Source organism: Equus asinus, chromosome 14, assembly GCF_041296235.1.
Source record: "Equus asinus isolate D_3611 breed Donkey chromosome 14, EquAss-T2T_v2, whole genome shotgun sequence".
Taxonomy (NCBI): domain Eukaryota; kingdom Metazoa; phylum Chordata; class Mammalia; order Perissodactyla; family Equidae; genus Equus; species Equus asinus.
In genome coordinates, this window is record NC_091803.1 from 14,253,400 (window position 1) to 14,273,596 (window position 20,197).

General features: G+C 40.2%; 1 protein-coding gene across 1 annotated transcript; it reads right to left on the reverse strand.

Moving 5' to 3' along the window:
* Positions 1–145: 145 nt before the first annotated feature.
* Positions 146–13,579, reverse strand: ZCWPW1 (zinc finger CW-type and PWWP domain containing 1). Its single transcript, XM_044746625.2, has 9 exons — positions 13,462–13,579; positions 12,849–12,924; positions 12,328–12,432; positions 11,216–11,299; positions 10,533–10,599; positions 10,045–10,136; positions 2,170–2,230; positions 1,577–1,711; positions 146–1,014 (listed from the first exon to the last, which is right to left on the reverse strand). Exons 2-9 carry the CDS (start codon positions 12,912–12,914, stop codon positions 695–697), a joined length of 930 nt encoding a protein of 309 aa, XP_044602560.2. The 5' UTR covers positions 12,915–12,924; positions 13,462–13,579; the 3' UTR covers positions 146–694.
* Between the last annotated feature and the right edge of the window lie 6,618 nt (positions 13,580–20,197).

Consider the following 20,197-nt stretch of genomic DNA (forward strand, 5'->3'; position numbering starts at 1 on the left):
TCACCTTCTGTCCTTCTCGCCAACAATGAATTCTAATCGAGCGCTCACAGCCAAGATCCCTCCTCCAGTACTTTTGTTCAGTGACCGCCTCAGGCCAGGGAACAATAATCCCCAAACACTGTAGCCAGCCTAGAACTCAACGACTGCCCCCAGTCGAACCATTCTCCTTCCCTAAGGAAAATAAGTAGCAGGTATCGTCTAAGTGCTTCACAAGCATCACTTCATTTAAACATCATCAACGACCCTATCTGGTATTAGATGTACTCACTTGAAGCATGAAAACAAGAACCAGAATGGCCACAGTGCTTTTCCTAAGGCCACATAGCTAGTAAGTGACTGAGCCAGGATTTGAACCCAGTCTCGATGTCCTTCTCCCAGGACTCAGGGGTCACTGCCTTCCCAGCTTCCCATACTGAGCAGGCCTCCCCCCAGAAACAATGATGTGACATGGTGACATGGAGGAGGAGGGAGCAAAGCCAAAAGGAAGCACCTGGTTAGAGATGAACCAAACCAATTAAAACAATAACCCGTTTTATTAACACATAAACTGCACAACTCCAAATTTGGCCAATTAACCTTGGGGCCAATGAACAGCCCCAACACTTATCAGCTTCTCAGGGGCCCTCTGAGAGGCTGTCCCTCCTGCTCCCAGGGAAGGAGGGTGAGACAGCAGGAAGGAGAAAAGAGCGCACAACTATTCCTCAAAGAAGGCCATGGTGAGCTCCTCTGCATCGTCACTATGCGGCAGCTCCTCCCTCTGCTCCCGCTCTTTTCCAACATCTTCCATGAGTTGGTCCAGGTCCAGGTCACTGGAGGCTTCATCGTCAGAGAGGAAATTTCCAGCCTCCTGACATGGTGGCTCCTGGGGTCCAGGCCCTTCTTTCCCCACCGCAGGACAGGCCCTGCAATGAGCTGGTGGGATCAGGCCCTTTGGCACCATTCTAGCTTCTTGTTCCTCAGATGAGCTGGTTACTGAGGCCTTGCTTTGAGGAGCTTTAAATTTTTTCTTAGGGCCTAAGTGAAAAAGTGACAAAGCTGAGATTCCTATTAGGTCATCTGTTCTTACCTTTCACAAAGCAAACTCCTAAATTTCTATTTCCAAAAAATCTCTGGAAATGATGACCTTTTTCAGTCAAAAGAACCTGGACCTTGGAGTCAGAAAGACCTGGATTCAAGCCATGGGTCACATAGGCTAGACTTAGGTCTTAAGCGAATTTTAAACCCTTTGAGCTTCAGTCTCCTCATCTTTAAAGTGGCAAATATCCAGTCACAGAGATATTGAAAGAATTAAAGGGAATAAGCATGGGAGTGTCTATCTACCAGTCCACAGCAACACATACTATATGTATGTTCCCGCCTCCTTACCATTCTCCTGTCCCTGGATCAAATTAAATCAATAACCATTATGTTTCTACAGTGTGTGCTGTGTTCTACAATCTGAAAGATGCCCTTTTGGCTTAATTTTTGGGGTTTTTTTAACGTAATGAAAAGCTGTAGAATTGGTAAATGATGTAGGGAGAGGAGACACAGACATGCACCTCAGTTCCCCATAGCTTTTCCCCAGCCCGAGCCTCACCTGGCTGGTCGGGGTCTGAATTCCCGTGCCCTTCTTTCCTTCCCGTTATGGGTACAGGAAGAGCTTCGGACTCATTTCCCAGAGGTCTTTTCATTGTCTTCCTTTGCAGAGTCCCATCTCGTCCATCTGCTTTGCCTACATCACCCCCACGCATGAAGGACATTTGATTATTTCTCTCTAAATGACAGTCTGACATGGGTCCACAGACCCTCCTCCCCTCCACATTCAGTCTCTGCCCTGCGTCTTCTGCTCATTCTCAGTCTAGTGAGTTCTTTCACTTCCTTTCTTTTTCCCAAATATTTCTTTTCCCCCTAGATCTTCTCTTTACAATTCTCAGAGTCTCTAGGAAGTCATCCTTCTTGGCTAAGAATTTAAAATACTCATTCTGCCTTTAACCTGAGATTTTATAATTCAATACATGGAAGCAAGGAGGCCATAGCTTCCCCATTGATGCTAGCATGAATCCTGCCCATTTCCCAGGTTCTGGAGCTGAGACAGTCAGTAAGGTCTGGCTGCCTGGAGACCCCTTCCACTTTCTGCTTCTGCTCTGCCTTAACTGTAGCACAGGTCCCGTTTCCAGCTGGCTTGCTTACCTCTTGCCTTGGGTTTTTTTGTCTGAACTTTGGTTGGCTTGGGACTGGGCATAGTTGGGTCCTGAGAATGGGAGAGAACAATAAGAAAATATAAATGAAGTCACATAATTGTGTTTTTAACACAGTGGGATACTACAGACATGACAGGTGCACTTAAGGGAGTCAAATTAGGTTCAAATTAGTCAAAACAGTGAGCCTGATACTGTTTAATTCAATGACAACAAAGAGAAAAATGTTCATCTTTCCCATTCGACTTGATATTAGTCAATGCAAGGGTTTATGCACAAGAGAAGAAAATAAAGGTAGGCCACAAACATGATAAAAATTGGTAAATTAAAAATTAAAAGAGAAAGTGAAAAAAATCTATATTTCAGGACTTCCAGTTTACAGTTCTACATGTAGGGAGCTTGGAAGTCACCATTCTGTTCTAACAACAACTAAAAAGCTGAATAGACTGAAAAATCGATAGCTCTTCTTGGATTCCTAAGAGAGGTGAGACACAAGGGAAACTGTTGTCCTCAAGACTGAAGAGACAGAGAGGCAAACACAGGGAGTCCTGGCTCACCAGAGCCTAGACTCATAAGCAGAAATCACCATGAGAACCAGTGCCAGACAGCAAAACCTCAACAGCAGTAAATGAATTGCTCAGAGCAGACAAGTCTGAGAGTTAAAAACTCTAGGGGGACCCAGTCATGGAGGGCTCCCAAACTTTTGTGAGTTTTACCTCCAGGAGCCCAACTAGATTCTCACAGAAAATATCAGAGAAAAATCCCTTCATGCTTCCAGCAAGGGGAGGGGAAAAGGAAACATTTGGGAATATATCAGAGCACTTTATCCTGCCCTCAGACGTTAACCAGAGCCTAACTGTCCTAGAGGAAGGGAAAAACCCACTCCAGCCCACTCTAATTATCCTGTCCCAGCTAAGGGGAGAGAAAAAAAAAAAAACAAGAAACACTTGTGAAGTGCACAGTCCAGAGACACAGGTTCATTAAAAGGCTGAGACCCAATCATAGGACTATAGAATACTTCCCCTCCCCCAACACCTAACCACTCCATTACTAAAGGCATATTTACAACAGTTCCTTTTACCTGATACATTATATCTGGCAGTCAAGAAAAAACTGTAAGGATATAAAAAGGCAAAAAAACACAATTTGAAGAGACAAAGCAAGTATCAAAAACAAACATGGCATGGAATTATCAGACTGGAAATTTAAAGTAAATATGACTAATATGCAAAGGGCTCTCATGGATTAAGTAGTCAGTGTGTAAGAACAGATGGGCAATGTAAGCAAAGAGATGCAAATCCTAAGAAAGATTCAAAGGAAATTTTAGAGATCAGAAACACTGTAACAGAAACGAAGAATGCCTTTAATGGGCTTATTAGTAGACTGGACATGGCTAAGGAAAGAATCTCTGAGCTTGAGGATATCTCAACAGAAACCTTCAAAACTGAAAAGCAAAGAGAACAAAGACTAAAAAAAGAGAACAAAATATCCAAGGATTGTTGGACAACTACAAAATGTGTAACATACACATAATGGGAATGCCAGGAGAAGAAAAACAGAAAGAAACCAAAGAAATACTGAAAACAACAATGACGGAGAATTTCCCCAAATTAATGCCAGGCACCAAACCACAGATCCAGGAAGCTCAGCAAACACCAAGAAGGATAAATACTAAACAACTACACCTAGGCATATCATTTTCAAACTACAAAAAATCAAAGATAAAGTCCTAAAAGAAGCTAAAGGAAGACAACACCTTACCTGATATGCCATGGAAGGAGAGAAAATGGAATCATATAGAATTCTCAATTAAATTCACAAAAGGCAGAAAAAGAGTGCAAGTCGAAAATAGGAAGAAAGAACAAGAGCAACAAACAGAAAACAGTAACAAATATTGCAGACATTAATCCAACTATAATAATAATTATTTTGAATGTCAACAGCCTAAATGCACCAATTAAAAGACAAAGATTTCAGAGTGGATCAAAAAACAAGACCCAACTATACATTGTCTACAAGAAACCCACTTTAAACATAAAGATACATATAAAGTAAACAGATGAAGAAAAACATACCATACTAACACTAATCAAAAGAAAGAAGGAGTAGCTATATTAATGTCAGACAAAGAGGACTTCAAAGTAAGGCAAGTCATTAGGGATAAAGAAGGGCATTATATAATGATAAACGGGTCAATTCTCCAAGAAGAAATAACAATCCTTAAAGCATACGTGCCAAAAAACAGAGCACCAAACTATGTGAAGCAAAAACTGACAGAAGTGCCAAGAGAAATAGTTGAATCCAATATCATAGTTGGAGACTTCAACACTCTTCTCTCAGAAATGGACAGATCCAACAGGCAGAAAATCAGCAAGGACATAGTTGAACTCAACAACACCATCAATCAACTAGATACAATAGACATCTATAAACTATTTCACCCAACTGTTGTTGGTGAATATACATTCCTCTCAAGCTCATGTGGAGCATTCACCAAAAGTGACCACATTCTGGGCCATAAAATACAACTTAACAAATTTAATATATTGAAATCATACAATGTCTGCTCTCACACCACAATGGAATTAAACTAGAAGTCAATAACATACAGACAACTGGAAAATCCCAAAAGACATGGAGATCAAACAACACACTTCTAAATAATACATGAGTCAAAGAAGAAATCTCAGGAGACATTTTAAAATATATTGAACTAAATGAAAATGAAAACACAACTAATCAAAATTTGTGGGATGCAGCAAAAGCAGTGCTTAGAGGGAAACTTATAGCAGTAAATGCATATATTAGAAAAGAAGAAAGATCTAACATCAATAATCTAAGTTTCAATCTTAGGAAACTAGAAAAAGAAGAGCAAATTAAATCCAAAGTAAGCAGAAGAGAAGAAATAATAAGAATTAGAGCAGAAATCAATGAAACTGAAAACAGGAAAGCAGTAGAGGAAATCAATGAAACTAAAAGCTGGTTCTTTGAAAAGATCAATAAAATTGATAAGCCTCTAGCCAGGCTAACTAAGAAAAAAAGAGATGGGAGACAGATTACTAATATCAGAAATTAAAGAAGGGATATCACTACAGATCCCATGGACATTAACAGGATAATAAAGGAATACTATGAACAACTGTATGCCCACAAATTTGCTAATGGAGATGAAATGCACCGATTCCTTAAAAGACACAATCTGCCAAAACTTACACAAGAAGAAATAGATAATCTAAATAGGCCTATGTTTATTAAAGACATTGAATCAATAACTAATAACCTTCCAAACAAAAAAGAACCAGGCCCAGATGGGTTCACTGGTGAATTCTACCAAACATCTACAGAAAAAAATATACCAATTCTCTATAATCTCTTTCAGAGGATAGAAGCAGAGAGAATACTTCCTAACCTGTTCTATGAGGCCAGCATTGCCCCAATACCAAAACCAGACAAAGACACTACAAGAAAGGAAAACTATAGACTAATATCTCTTATGAACAGAGATGCAAAAATCCTCAACAAAATATTAGCAAATAGAATCCAACAATGCACAAAAAGAATTATACACCATGAACAAGCAGATTTATGCAAGGCTGCTTCAACATTCAAAAATCAATTAACATAATCCATCACATCAACAGGCTAAAAAAGAAAAATCACATGATCATATCAATAGATGTGGAAAAAGATTTGACAAAATCCAACACCCATTCACGTAAAAACTCTCAGTAAACTAGGAATAGAGAGGAACTTTCTCAACTTGATAAAGAGTATCTACAAAAAAACCTACAACTAACATCATACTTAAAGGTGAGAACTAGAAGCTTTCCCACTAAGATGAGGAACAAGCCAAGTGTGTCCCCTCTCACCACTCTTTTTCAACATCATATTGGAAGTTCTAGCTAATGCAATAAGACAAAAGGAAATAAAAAGTATAGAAATTGCAAAGGAAGAAATAAAACTGTCTTTATCTACAGATGACATGATTGTCTATGTAGAAAATCTGAAAGAATCAACAAAAAAACAGCAACTAATAAGTGCTTATAGCAAGATTGCAGGATACAAGGTTAATATCCAAAAGTCAATCGCTTTCCTATATACTAGCAATGAACAAGTGGAATTTGATATTAAAAACATAATACCACTGGGGCCGGCCCTGTGGTGCAGCAGTCAAGTTCGTATGTTCTGCTTCCCAGCAGCCCGGGGTTCACAGGTTCGGATCCCAGGTGCCGACATCGCACCACTTGGCACACCATTCTGTGGTAGGCATCCCACGTATAAAGTAGAGGAAGATGGGCATGGATATTAGCCCAGGGCCAGTCTTCCTCAGCAAAAAAGAGGAGGATTGGCAGTAGTTAGCTCAGGGCTAATCTTCCTCAAAAAAAAAAAAAAACATAATACCACTTATAGTAGCACCAAAAAAAAAAAAGGTTTAGGTATAAATCTAACAAAATATGTACAAGATCTGTATGAGGAAAACTACAAAACTCTGATGAATGAAATCAAAGAAGTAAATAAGTGGAGAGAGAGTCCATGTTTGTGGATAGGAAGACTCAATATTGTCAAGATGTCAGTTTTTCCCAACTTGATCTATAGAGTCAATGCAATTCTAATCCAAATCCCAGCAAGTTATTTTGTAGATATTGACAAACTGATCCAAAAGTTTATATGCAGGGGCAAAATACCCAGAATAGCCAACACAATATTGAAGGAGAAGAACAAAATTGGAGGACTGACCCTAGCTGACTTCAAGACTTACTGTAAAGCTACAGTAATCAAGACACTGTGGTATTGGCAAAAGAATAGACAAATAGATCAATGGAAAAGAACAGAGAGCCCAGAAATAGATCCACATAAATACAGTCAGCTGATCTTTGACAAAGGAGCAAAAGCAATACAATGGAGCAAAGATAGTCTTTTCAACAAACAGTGCTGGAACTGGATGTCCACATGTAAAAACATGAATCTAGACACAGACTTTACACTTCTCTCAAAAATTAACTCAAAATGAAAATATTTGCAAATAATATCTCCAATAAAGGGTTAATTTTCAAAATATATAAATAACTCATAAAACTCAACAAGAAAAAAACAAATAGGCAGAGGAAGGGCCAGTCCCATGGCCTAGTGGTTAAGCTCGGCATGCTCTGCTTCAGCGGCCTAGGTTCACAGATTTGGATCTCAGGCATGGACCTACACCACTCATCAGCCATGCTGTGGCAGCAACCCACATATAAAATAGAGGAAGATTGGCACAGATGTTAGCTCAGGGCTAATCTTCCTCAGGAAAAAAAAAAATAGGCAGAGGATATGAGCAGACATTTTTCCAGAGAAGATATACAGATGGCCAACAGGTACATGAAAAGATGTCCAACATCACTAATTATTAGGGAAATGCAAATCAAAATCACAATGAGATATCACCTTACACCTGTCAGAATGGCTTTAATAAACAAGACAAGAAATAAATGTTGGAGAGGATGTGGAGAAAAGGGAACCCTCATGCACTGCTGGTGGAAAAGCAAACTAGTATGGCCACTGTGGAAAACAGTATGGATATTTCTCAAAAAATTAAAAATAGAAATACCATATAATCCAGCTATCCCATTACTGGGTATTTATCCAAAGAATATGAAATAATACGAAGAGATTTATGCATCCCTATGTTCATCACAGCATTATTCACAATAGCCAAGACTTGGAAGCAACCCAAGTGCCCATCAACTGATGAAAGGATAAAGAAGATGTGATATATACATACAATGGAATACTACTCAGCCATAAAAAAGACAAAATTGTGCCATTTGCAACAACATGGATGTACCTTGAGGGTATTATGCTAAGTGAAATAAGCCAGACAGAAAAGACAAACACCATATGATTTCACTCATATGTGGAAGATAAACAAACACATGGATAAGTAGAACAGACTAGTGGTTACCAGAGGGAAAGGGGGTTGGGGGAGGGCGAAAGGAGTAAAGGGGCACATATACATGGTGACAGATAAAAACTAGACTATTGGCGATGAACACAATGCAGTCTATATAGAAACTGACATTTAATAATGTACACTTAAACATACATGAAATTTAGACAATGTTGTAATATGACCTCAATAAAAAAGAATTAAAAATTTTTTTAAAAGTTAACTCAAAATGTATTATAGATCTAAATGTAAAGTGAAAAACTATAAAACTCCTGGAACATAACATACAAAAAAACCTAGATGACCTTGGATATGGCAATGACTTTTTCTATACAACACCAGAGGCACAACCCATGAAAGAAATAATTGATAGGCTGGACTTCATTAAAATTAAAAACTTCCGCTCTACAAAAGACAATGTAGAGAGAATGAAAAGCCAAGCCACAGACTGAAAGAAAATATTTGCATGTTTGCAAAAGCCACATCTGATAAAGGACTGCTATCTAAAATATATGAAGAACTCATAAAACTCAACAATAAGAAAATAAACCCAATTAAAAAATGGACCAAACACTTTAATGGACACCTCACCAAAGATATACAGATGGCCAAAAAGAATATGAAAAGATGCTCCATATCATATGTCATGAGAGAAATGCAATTTAAAAAACAATGAGATACCACCACACACCTATTAGAATGACCAAAATCTGGAACACTGACCACATCAAATGTTGGCAAGGATGTGGAGCAACAGGAACTCTCATTCATTGCTGATGGGAATGCAAAATGATACAGCCACTTTGGAAGACAGGTTGACGGTTTCTTACAAAATTGCACATACTCTTACCATAAGATCCAGCAATCAAGCTCCTTGGTATTTACACAAAAGAACTGAAAACTTACATTCCCACAAAAACCTGTACACAGGTGTTTACAGCAGCTTTATTCATAATCGCCCACACTTGGAAGAACCAAGATATCCTTTAGTAGGTGAATGAACAAATAAACTTGTGATGCATCCAGAAAACGGAATATTATTCAGCAAAAAAAGAAATGAGCTATCAAGCCATGAAAAGACATGGAGGAACCTTAAATGCATATTTCTATGTGAACAAAACCTGTCTGATAGGCTACACACTGTATGATCCAACTATATGACATTCTGGAGAAGGCAAAACTATGGAGACAGTAAAAAGATCAATGGTTGTCATGGGTTGAGGGGTATGGGAAGAGAGGGATGAATAGGTGCAGCACACAGGATTTTTAGGGCAGTGAAAATACTCTGTATGATACTAAAGTGATGGATACATGCCATTATATTTTGTCCAAACCCATAAAATTTACAAAACCAAGAGTGAACCCTAATGTAAACTATGGACTTTGGGCAATATTGATGTGTCAATATAGGTTCATCAATTGTAAACAAATGCACTATTCTGGTGGGGAATGTTGATGATGGGGGAGGGTACGCATGTGTCGGGGCAGGAATAAATGGGAACTCTAACTTCCTCTCACTTTTTCTGTGAACCTAAAACTACTCTAAAAAAAGTATTTAAATATGAAAAAAATCTATATTTCATATGCCTGAAAAGAAACTAAGGAAACAAGTGAATGAATATCTTAAGTGTCCACATAGGGGAGAAGAGGGAGTGAAGAAAGGCAACCTGATATTTTCTGAAATTGCTCCAGTAAGAAGCAAAGATCTACAATATGAACTGAGATGACAATCAAGAAATAAGTTCCTTGAGATGTGAGATATTAGAAAGAATAACTGAAGAAAGAGGAGAGTCTCCTTACCTGGAGGCCTCTAAGAGATAAGACTAGCCAGTCAGTGCTACCCAGAGGAAGGGACAGGATGGTTCCTTAGTAAATACAAATCCATGCTAACCAGATGCCCTACAGGGATCCCCTAAAAGGAATCCCCAAGATCAATCTTACTTTTTTCTCTTCCTCCTTCTCCTCCAACTCTGACTCTTCCACTTCTTTTTCCACGCAGGAATCTGGGCTGTTAGCCCCAGAGAGCATTAAGTCTAGAACAGGAACAGGAAGGAAAGGCTAAATAATTTATCCAATAAAATAAGTGATGAGTTAATGGAGCTGATCCCAGATTATCAGTCTTCTAACTCTGCCTTTCATGTCCAAGTGGTATTTTCTCCAAAAAACACGATCCTAGCTTCATAGATGATGGTTCCATCCTTTTCTAAGTCCCATCACTATTCATTGTGCACCCTCCCTCCTCAACCCCTTTTCTCCATTCCTTTCTCCACCCATCCATCCATCCTGGACACCTGGTCAGTGGCATTCATGGAGAGCCTCCTATTATAGAATCCAGAACTAGGCTGACAACATTGGATATAAAACAAAGAAAAGCTTCAGTTGCTGCCCTCTTGAAGGAATCCGCCCCCCCCCCCAAGTCCTTATCCTACCTTTTCCTTCTCCTCTACTGTCAGATCCGTTGTATCGGCTCTGGAAACCAAACAAGATAACCCGCTCCTGAGGGAACCAAGAAACAAAAGCATCATCCACTACTCTCCCAGGCGCTACTTTTGGCTCTGACTTCAAGATTTGGAATTTATATTCATATTCCATACCGTTTCACTTGAAATTTCATTAGGTTTATCTAGATTTTTATGAAGATTAAATATTATAATATTATAATAAATAATTATAATATATAATATTGTTATAATCTTTTTCTAGTTTATTTATAACTCAGTAAATAACTGGGAAGAGGATATTCACTGTTTGTCTGTCTCCACTCAGCCCCAAAAGAAGAATTTGAGAGTAAAAACTGACTCTGAATAAAAGAGAGGTTAAGGTACATACATCTGAGACTTGAAGTTAAATATGGAAGTACGAAGTAGGAGTCTCCCTACCACAAACTGTATCTGCCCGGGCTGAAAGGAGATCCCATTTGTCCAAGGGCAGGGAAAAGAATGGATGAGTCAATGAGTCAAGGGAATCTGGCTTGGGAAGAAAAGACTAGTTCTAAGACTAAGACTGTGTAATGGGGAAGGACAAGCTGGTTTTCCACAGTAGGGAGTACATGGTTTGCTTTGCGTGCCAAGGCCCAAAGAGGAGGAGACATGTGTTCTGAATACTCTCCTACCTGAATACTGATCTGTTCTGCCTCCTGAGCCATCACCACGGCTGCCCCCAGTTTCTGGCTACAGTCCTTGTTCCTGTACTTTTTCTGAAATGGAAGATTAGAGTCAGTGATAAATATTAGAGAAGTGACCCCAATGTACTGCTACTCACCAGACATTATCTTTAACTACATTTATTTCTGGTTCCTGATATTGATATGATACTCCTATTCTTAATCTTTTGAGTTCAGAGACACTAACCCCGCCACACCCAACCCTGCCCCTCAACAAACCTTTCACCAGTTCCCGGCAATATTTTCAACCAACATTTTGGTGTCCTCTCCAAAGTAAATCCCATGGAAATGTGAAAAGGTAAGATTAAATGAGTTTAGGTGATTACACTTTTAAGCTTCGCACAAGTTTCTTTAGAGCCAGTTGCTTGATTTAATACTCAGTGCCTGATTTTCTAAGGCCCCTGAAATATGGGGCCTCTGTTCATTTGTAAGGCAGGTTGAACCCAAAATGATTATAGGAAGAAAATATTATTTAGTTAATTATTTTATATATAATTATATTATATATAATATCTGTATAATAAATGTAATTTATTTTTTATATTATTTAGTTAATTCAGTGGGAAAAATTGTTCCTCCCAGAAGATATCTGTCAATGTCTAGAGACAATTTTTCAGTTGTCACACCTAGGGATGGGTGGTGCTACTGGCTAGATGCCAGCAGAGCCCAGGGATGCTGCTAAACATCCTACAATGCACAGGACAGCCCTCCACAACAAAGAATTATCTGGCCCAAAATGTCAAAAGTGCCAAGACTGAGAAACCCTGAGTTAATCTGTGCCCTCATTTCTGCCACACCTGCTTTAACTAAACTGTAGAAAACCATGGTCTTCAGGAAGACCCTCTAACTACAGGCAGGAAAGGAGACTAAGAAAAATCATTATCCTGCTCCAATCCTGGTAGAAAGAAGAGTCCCTCATGAATCACCTCACTCTTGCACACTTGGTCAAACATGAGACTTTCTCCCAACACAGCTTCCCCCGGGAGAAAATCATGTTTAATAAAGGGAAGATTTCATTTTCAAGCTCCCTGTAACAAAAGTGACCCCCGAGGGTTGCTCACCACTCCAGTTAACTCCAGGGACAGCTCCTGGAAGTTCTTTAGCATGTTGACTGGGATCCAAGCACGAGAGACTGTTTCCCCAAAAAATGTCACATGGTACTTAGACTGAAATAAAAGACGGTTCTGTTATGGCTTCCTGTCCTTCTCCCTGCCTTGCCCCTCTAGCCAGAAAAGGCAGGGGAATAACTGAGGATTCACAAGGAAGGAGGTGCTGGGCCTCGTCTGCACCTTATACTTGACCCACCTACCCCAGCTCATTCCATTGTTCCATCCTGACCTCAGAAATCCTAACCAAAGCATATTTATCAAAACCATAAATATCCTACTAACGAATAAATATTTATTTAGATTCAAGTTTATTTCTATATGTGAATACTTATTTCTGAGTTTGTCACTCTAAGTGTCTGTTTCTGCTCATGTCTGTTGGCTATGTCAATATTTCTAACTCTGCACATCTGTTAGGATGATTTGTTCATTACTTTGGCCTGAGCACCTACCTATCCTGAACCAGGAAGACTCACCGGCAGAGAATCTAGATGAGAAGCAAACAGAAAATATTCCCCCAGGTCAGGATCAGATTCTATCATGCCTGGCCACCTGGAGAAGAGAGATGGGTACAGGGCATGGAAGAGAAGGAGTTAGATGAACACAAACTCATCAATATACATGTACAGAAAAGGGCAATATATTCTGCAAACAAAGGTTCCCAAAGATAGTCTCCTCCGCCAATCTTAGCCTTCTAGGCCTTCTGGCAACCCTGAGAACAAAACCTTCTGACTAGGGACATCATCAAAGAGGAAACTATCCTATCCTTCCTTGTTCTCTTTACTTTGTATATCTCTCATACCGCAATGTTTTAAAAATGCCTTAGAGCCACTCTCCTCTTTCTATCCACCCAGGGTAGAACTGTCAGGCCCTTTTTTCCCGGGAGATACCACTTCCACTGTGAAACCTCCAGAAAACATGCTTTTTCAAAACCCCAAGCTTGGTACTTTTATCTTCTCCCTCACCCCACACTCTTTCTAAGGCAGGTACCATTTCCATTATAAATGCTTTCCATTTCCTTCCCTCCCTGCTTGAATCTACGACTCCTAGGTTGATGAAGGACGCTCTGACTATGCCATGGTGCCCTACCACGGGTAACCATATTGCTTGGCCCAGATGATGGATCCTGGGATGTAGGAGGCATAGGCCACATCACTCTCACGTCCTGTCCAGGTCTCCTCAGGGATATCACAGCGATTATACTCCAAGTCTGCCAAAAGAGAGAAGGAGGAAGGGAAGGAAAGAGCCTCAAAAGGTGAAAATCTGAATGAGAGTAGGGGAGAGGACAAGAAGAAACTGGCACATGTAGCAGGTGGGACCAAAAGGGCACCTGGGAGACAAGCATGGAGGAAGAATAAGAAAGACCCATGAAGGAAATGCAGGTACAGCCAGGAGAAGTAGGAGCGCTGCCTCCTTAGACTCCAGAAAAAGATTCCAAACTTCTGCCTATAGCCCACGTGGTCTGACCCTGCTTCCATCTATGTAACATCATGACAGCAACTTCTCTGAGACTCAGTTTTCTCATCTGTAAAATACTTGGACTGGACTAGATTGTCATAATCTCTACCAAGTAGTTTCAAACATTCTACAATTCTAAGCCATTGGATCTCTCTCATCTGCTTTTCCCCATATAGCTCATTTTCTTTCCTATCCACCAATCCAATACTAATAATCTAGTCAGAATTGACACGGTCAGACCAATCCTGAAGAAGGTGGAATTCACTCAGAACACACATTTAGATTCCAGGCCCCTCCCCACAACATAACTCTTCAGAGTATCTTCTCCTATGCCATTATGCCAGATTCATCTTGATATGACAGTCTCCAAAACACTGCAAGGACCCCTGGAGTTGAAACTATACTTACAACATATTTAGTCTAAAGGATACATGCAGGCAAGGAAAGGGAGGAACAATGAAAGCTGAAAAAACATTTCCACTCCATTCTACCTGTGTTCTGGTCACAGGACCAATTATCTGGAAGGACTGAAGGATCAATATTTCCACGAAGCCGCCTCCATTTCTCACAGTTTGGGGAGGAACACTGGACCCAGACTAGGCATTGATCTGTGACAGGAAAATAACTGAAATAAGAGACTAAAACATGTGCTCGTCTTTCTTCAATCCAACTAGAATCAATACACACCCCGCCAGAATCACAATGCCTTAGAGATCAACCAGTCCAATCCTTGATTTATAAATGGGAAAACCAAGGCTCAGAGAAAATAATCGACTTGCCGAAGATCAGTCTAAATTGGTGGTAGAGCTGATCTTAGAACCCAGGTCTCACATCTCAATCTTTCTCCTACCCCACGCTATCATCTCTCCTTTCCTCAGGGGAGAAAGGAGTGTTTACTATACTGATGGTTCTTTAAAAAGTTGCAGGGCACTTTTCCAGCTAATGCCTCGTTCTCTGCTGGCATATCACTACTGAAAAGTTCTTTTGAAGGGCTACCCAGCATCTCTTTTGCATACAACATCCAGAGTTCCTATCTGAATTTCAACTGATTTCAAGCTGCAGCCTTTGAGACCAACAGCCCTGAGTTCACCCCGTTCCAAAAGACACAGGTCTAAGTCTATCATTTCTCAATCAATTATTTACTTTAGGCGCTGTTCAAACACCAAGCATTTCTTTTATCCAGTACCTTCTAAACCCTCATCCCCACCTTTCTCTATCCCCACATCTTCTAAGTTGACTCAGTGCCTCTCACAGCCTCTCATTTCTCCCTCTCAAACTCTTCCACTGTGTTCTTTGGAATTCTAGACAAAAGCAACAAAGGTCCACATATCCTAAATCTTTTCTCTGAACCTCTATCTCGTTTTTGAAACCTGGTGACACACTAATGACACTGCCCCTACCTGACCCCACCTCCACTCACAGCCCTCCAAGTGGAGTCAGTTCCTTCTCACACGTCCCACATCTTTCAGGCCAGAAAATGAGGTCAGCATCATCTTTACTCCCCATTGTCACTTCCAGACCAATACTATCCTCCCTCCTATAAAAACCCTTCCTCCCTGGAGGTCCATGCCATGGACCACCCTCTCATCTCCCTTGTAAAGATGATGGTATCTGGTTCAGCCTTCTTCTCCTCTTGCCCTCATTCCAGATAACCACTATTTCCACAGGAGTAACTCACAAAGCATCCCATTCTCTGAGTTCCTTGATCTTTTCTTCCACACCGCCTCAGTAACCCACTTCACTTCAGTAACCCACTCCCACTCCTGCATGCCCCACCCAGTCATCCACAGAGACCACACGCTCCCCTGAACCACTTATCCAAACAGCCCTCTCTGACAAAAATGCCCCATCCTTCCACTTCACTTGCTCAAAGGCCCCTACAGCAACTTTCACTTTATCTAGATCTCCAATCCACTGGCCCCTACCTTCCTCTCAGTCTAGCAGCAATCTCCTTTCTTCACTCTATACTTACTCAAGTTTGATTCCTTAGATTCTCCTGCGTGTATCTCCAATTCCCTTTCCTTCTGTCCTTCCTCCTGCCCAGCTGGCAAAGCACAACCCTGAATGAACCCACTCTACCTTTTCTGTGCCTACACTCATTCAACTGGGAGTTGCTAAAGGAAAATCACACAACCAGGCACATAGGTATACCATATATTCACAATTATTGTCAACCGATGTGTTTCTCCAGTAAGTTCACTCTCCTACTGTCAAATTTTACTTTAAATGTCTGAACACAAGGGATGCCCTCCATCCCACCAAAATCAGCCCTCAGAAAAGCAGTTGACCTACATTTTGATCCTTTCAAAATATCTTGTATTATGGGTCACTGTCTCAGTTACTTTATTTTGAAGAACAAAGTACTAATTGGGATAATATATTAGTCTGAAAAGACAGTTGCCAATGATAGCTTTGGATGTTTATAGAGGTAACCTAGCAAGACTAGAAAAAAAGAGTTGGGGAAGGGTCTGGGGACCACGGACCATAAAAGTAAATACAGATCAATAAAATAAATGATTGGTTGTGAAAATAATGAACATTCATGAGAAAATGAGTGGGGGTAAAATTATCCTAATGATGTAGAACGAGGTATTTGTGGCTTGGGATGAAATTTCCAATGACAGCAACATACAGTTCTTTAAAATTTCCTTTCAAACAACTTAGAAGAGAAGATGATGTGCTCCAGAAAACTGTTTGAGCCTCACAACATGGCTCTCTGAAAATGAAGATAGTGTCACAGACACATGTTAAGAGCTTTTCAGTTGATCGCTCATTTCTGACACACTAGTTTCCTTGGGTTCTGTGATCCCTCATTCCCTGTTTCCCCCTCCCATCCTTCTGGCAGGTCCCCCCTCAGTCTCCTTTACTGGGTTCTCCTCCTCCTTCATCCAATTTCTAAATGTTGGCATTCCAAAGCCCAATCATGGGTCTTCACTCCCCATGCTACACTTTCTCCTGAGGCAAGCTCACCCATTCCCATAGCTTTGGAACCCATTTTCATATCTTACAACACACAAATGTATACTAACAGCCTCTGTTCTGAGCTCCAGATTCCTAGAGCCACCTTGCTCTTTAACATCTCTATTCGGATGTCTCACAATGATCACAAACCTAATGGGCCCCAACCCAAAACCTTGATCTTACCCCACAAATTTGCTCTTCCTCCACTTTTCCCCACCTCCTTTCATGTAATTGCTCAAGCCAGAAGCCAGTCATCTTTGACATACCCTTTCCTCTCTCTCACCCACAATATCTAATTCATTACTAAGTTCTGACAATTTTAGCTCTGAAACATATCTTTTTTTAAAAGTTTTTCCTTCTTCTCCCCAAAGCCCCCAGTTGTGTATTTTAGTTGTGGGTCCTTCTAGCTGTGGCATGTGGGACATTGCCTCTGCAAGGCCTGATGAACAATGCCATGTTCGCACCCAGGATCCAAACCAGAGAAACCCTGGGCCGCTGAAGCTGAGTGCACAAACTTAACCATTCGGCCATGGGGCTGGCCCCAAAAACATATCTTAAAAGCATCAACTTCTCTGTCTCCACTTTCATCAAGTCAGCAAAAGATCTAACCCTAGCTCTAACTTCTTCTTCTTCTTTTTTTTTTTTTTTGAAAGATTGGCACCTGGGCTAACAACTGTTGCCAATGTTTTTTTGGTTTTTTTTCCTGCTTTATCTTCCCAAACCCCCCTGTACATAGTTGTATATCTTTGTTGCAGGTCCTTCTAGTTGTGGGATGTAGCTCTAACTTCTTAACTGGTCTACTCTTGTCCCCCCATATTCCATTATTCAATTAATCACCAAAGGGATCATTTTAAAATGTTAATTTGATTATGTCACTCCCCTGGTTAAAATCCACCAATGGCTTCCCACCACACTTAGGACAAAATACTTAATTCATAACTTTGTGTTTGATCTAGCTACTGCCTACCTCTTTACATTTATCGAGCCACTTTCCTGCCTTGCTTCCCTTGCTCTCTGAACTCTAATCAGACTGGCTTTCTTTTAGTACCTGGAATATGCCAAACTTCACCCTACCTAAAACTCTTTCTCCTACTCTTCGCTTGGCTAACTTCTACCATTCCTTCAGGTCTCAGCTTCAATGTTATTTCCTTACAAATGCATTCCCTGGCTGGCCCAAACTTAATTAGGTCTCCATTACGACACTCTTTTCATTTCCTTCACAGTACTTAATGAAAATTTTATCTATTGGATACTCTCCTTTCTACTTCCTACTCCAGGAAGACTCACCTCTCCTTGGCAACTGTAAGTAACAGAAAGAGTGGCTCATTTATAGAAAGCGGCTTACACATTCATTATAATCACAGTTCAACTCACAAGCACTGCCAAAGGAGTGAACATCCATCTCCCAGGCTAAAATCCAATCCTTGCCCTAATACTGAGAGGTACAGGAGATGGAACAAGGCCACTCAGATCACTTGACTGCCCAGATTAGACTTATACCTCCAGCTCCTTATACTACCATGTCATATGACATTAGGAGCAGATTATTGCCCTGGACTATCTTGGTTGGTTCCTGCATAGTCTTCTTAGAGTTTTCTTTCAAGAACATACAGACCATATTATGCTTCTATAATCAAAATTATAAACATACACACATACATATTAGACACTAACTGTTTATTCCATTGTTCCTTACACTTTGGGTTCTGTTTTTTTTCAGCACAAGCCTGTTTTCCTCCAGTTTGTTAAGGCTACTTATTTTGAAAATTTTAAACACACTAATATATTGTATGATCTATTTTATTTATTCTCCTAAAATTCCCCAATTTAACCAAGTTTATTTCATACAATACATTTGTTTATTATCCATTTAACACACTAAAACTGAAAATTCTATGAAGGCAATGATTTTATCTATTTTGTTCACCACTGTATTTCCAGCACCTAGGACAACGCCTGGCACATAATATAAGGCATTAATAACTATTGTTAAAAGAATATAATCAATCTATATCCATCCTTATCATTCCTCCATCTAATCTCAAAGGTTAAGGTGTCCTTTCTGACTAAGAATAAACCCTCTGGTTCTCTTCTCATTCCCTTTAGTCTCTCCCTCCCTATAAACAATTTTCCCTCAGCATATAAATATGCTGACAGCACACAAGTTAAGCCTCTTTCTTTTAAAATAAAGTTAAAAGAAGAAAAACTTTCCCTCAACTCTACACCAACTCCCCTTTATTTACCATTTGCTTCCTCCTAGTTTCACACCTAAACTAACTGAAACAAATAATTATTCTTCAACCAACTATAAACCTGTCATTCACTCTTACCAACACATAGGGTTAATCTAATCAAGACCCTAATGACTTCCTAATTGTGATATCCAGTGAGCATTTTCAAAACTATATCCTCTTTGATGTCTCTGCAGTAGCATTTGACAAGGCTAAATACTCCCTCTTTCTTGAAATTCCCTCCTCCCCTGGCATCGATGATACCAAACTCTCCTAGCTTTCTTCCTGCCTTTCAGAGTTTTCTCTTAGTTCTCTTTATTTTCTCCCTGGGCAGCTCTTTCTCTGTTCAACCCTAAACATTATGTTCCCCCAGGGGGTTTTATTCAGTGCTCTTCTCTTTTCACTCCATAGCTTCTAAGAAAATTTCACCTATTCCTACTGATGGAGATGACTCCCAATCCATATCTCCAGCCCAGATCCCTTTCTTGAGCTCTAAATCTCATCACAGATCCCCTAACTTGTCCAAAGCTGAATTCATCATCTGAAACTGGTTCTTTCTTCTATGCTCTCCATTTCAGATCATAGTTCTTTCAGCTATTCAGTCACTCATACCAGAAAACAGGATCATCCAAGAGGTCTCACTGTTCATCAGCTCTCATATCCAACTGGCAACCGTATCATAGTGATCCTGCCTCCTAAAGATCTCAAATTTGTCTCTTCCTCTTCACTGTTACTATCTTCCTTGCTTGGACACTGTTTCTACGGGTCTAGTCTTGCTCCCATCAATCCATCTTCCATGCTTAGTGCAGGGTGAGCTATCTAAAATGCAAATCTTATCAAGTGTCCCCTACTTAATGTCAACGCTTTCTCTTTACCCTTAAAGTAAAATCCAAATTCCTCAGTTTGATGTGTAAGACCTTTTATGATCTGGTCCTTGCATGCCTCTAGTCTCATCTCCCCCACCCCTATAATCTCTTACCCTCCAACACACCCAAAAGCTACAACCATTAGCCCTCTTCCATAACTCTGCCAATAATTATCCCTCTGGCCCCCATTCCCACCTTAGCTCACCTGACTAAATTATACTTTAGGATCTGAGTTAAGCAATATCTTTTCTTGGAAACTTTTCCAGGTCTTCTCCCAACTTGTAGCTTTCTTGTCTGCCTTCCCCACAA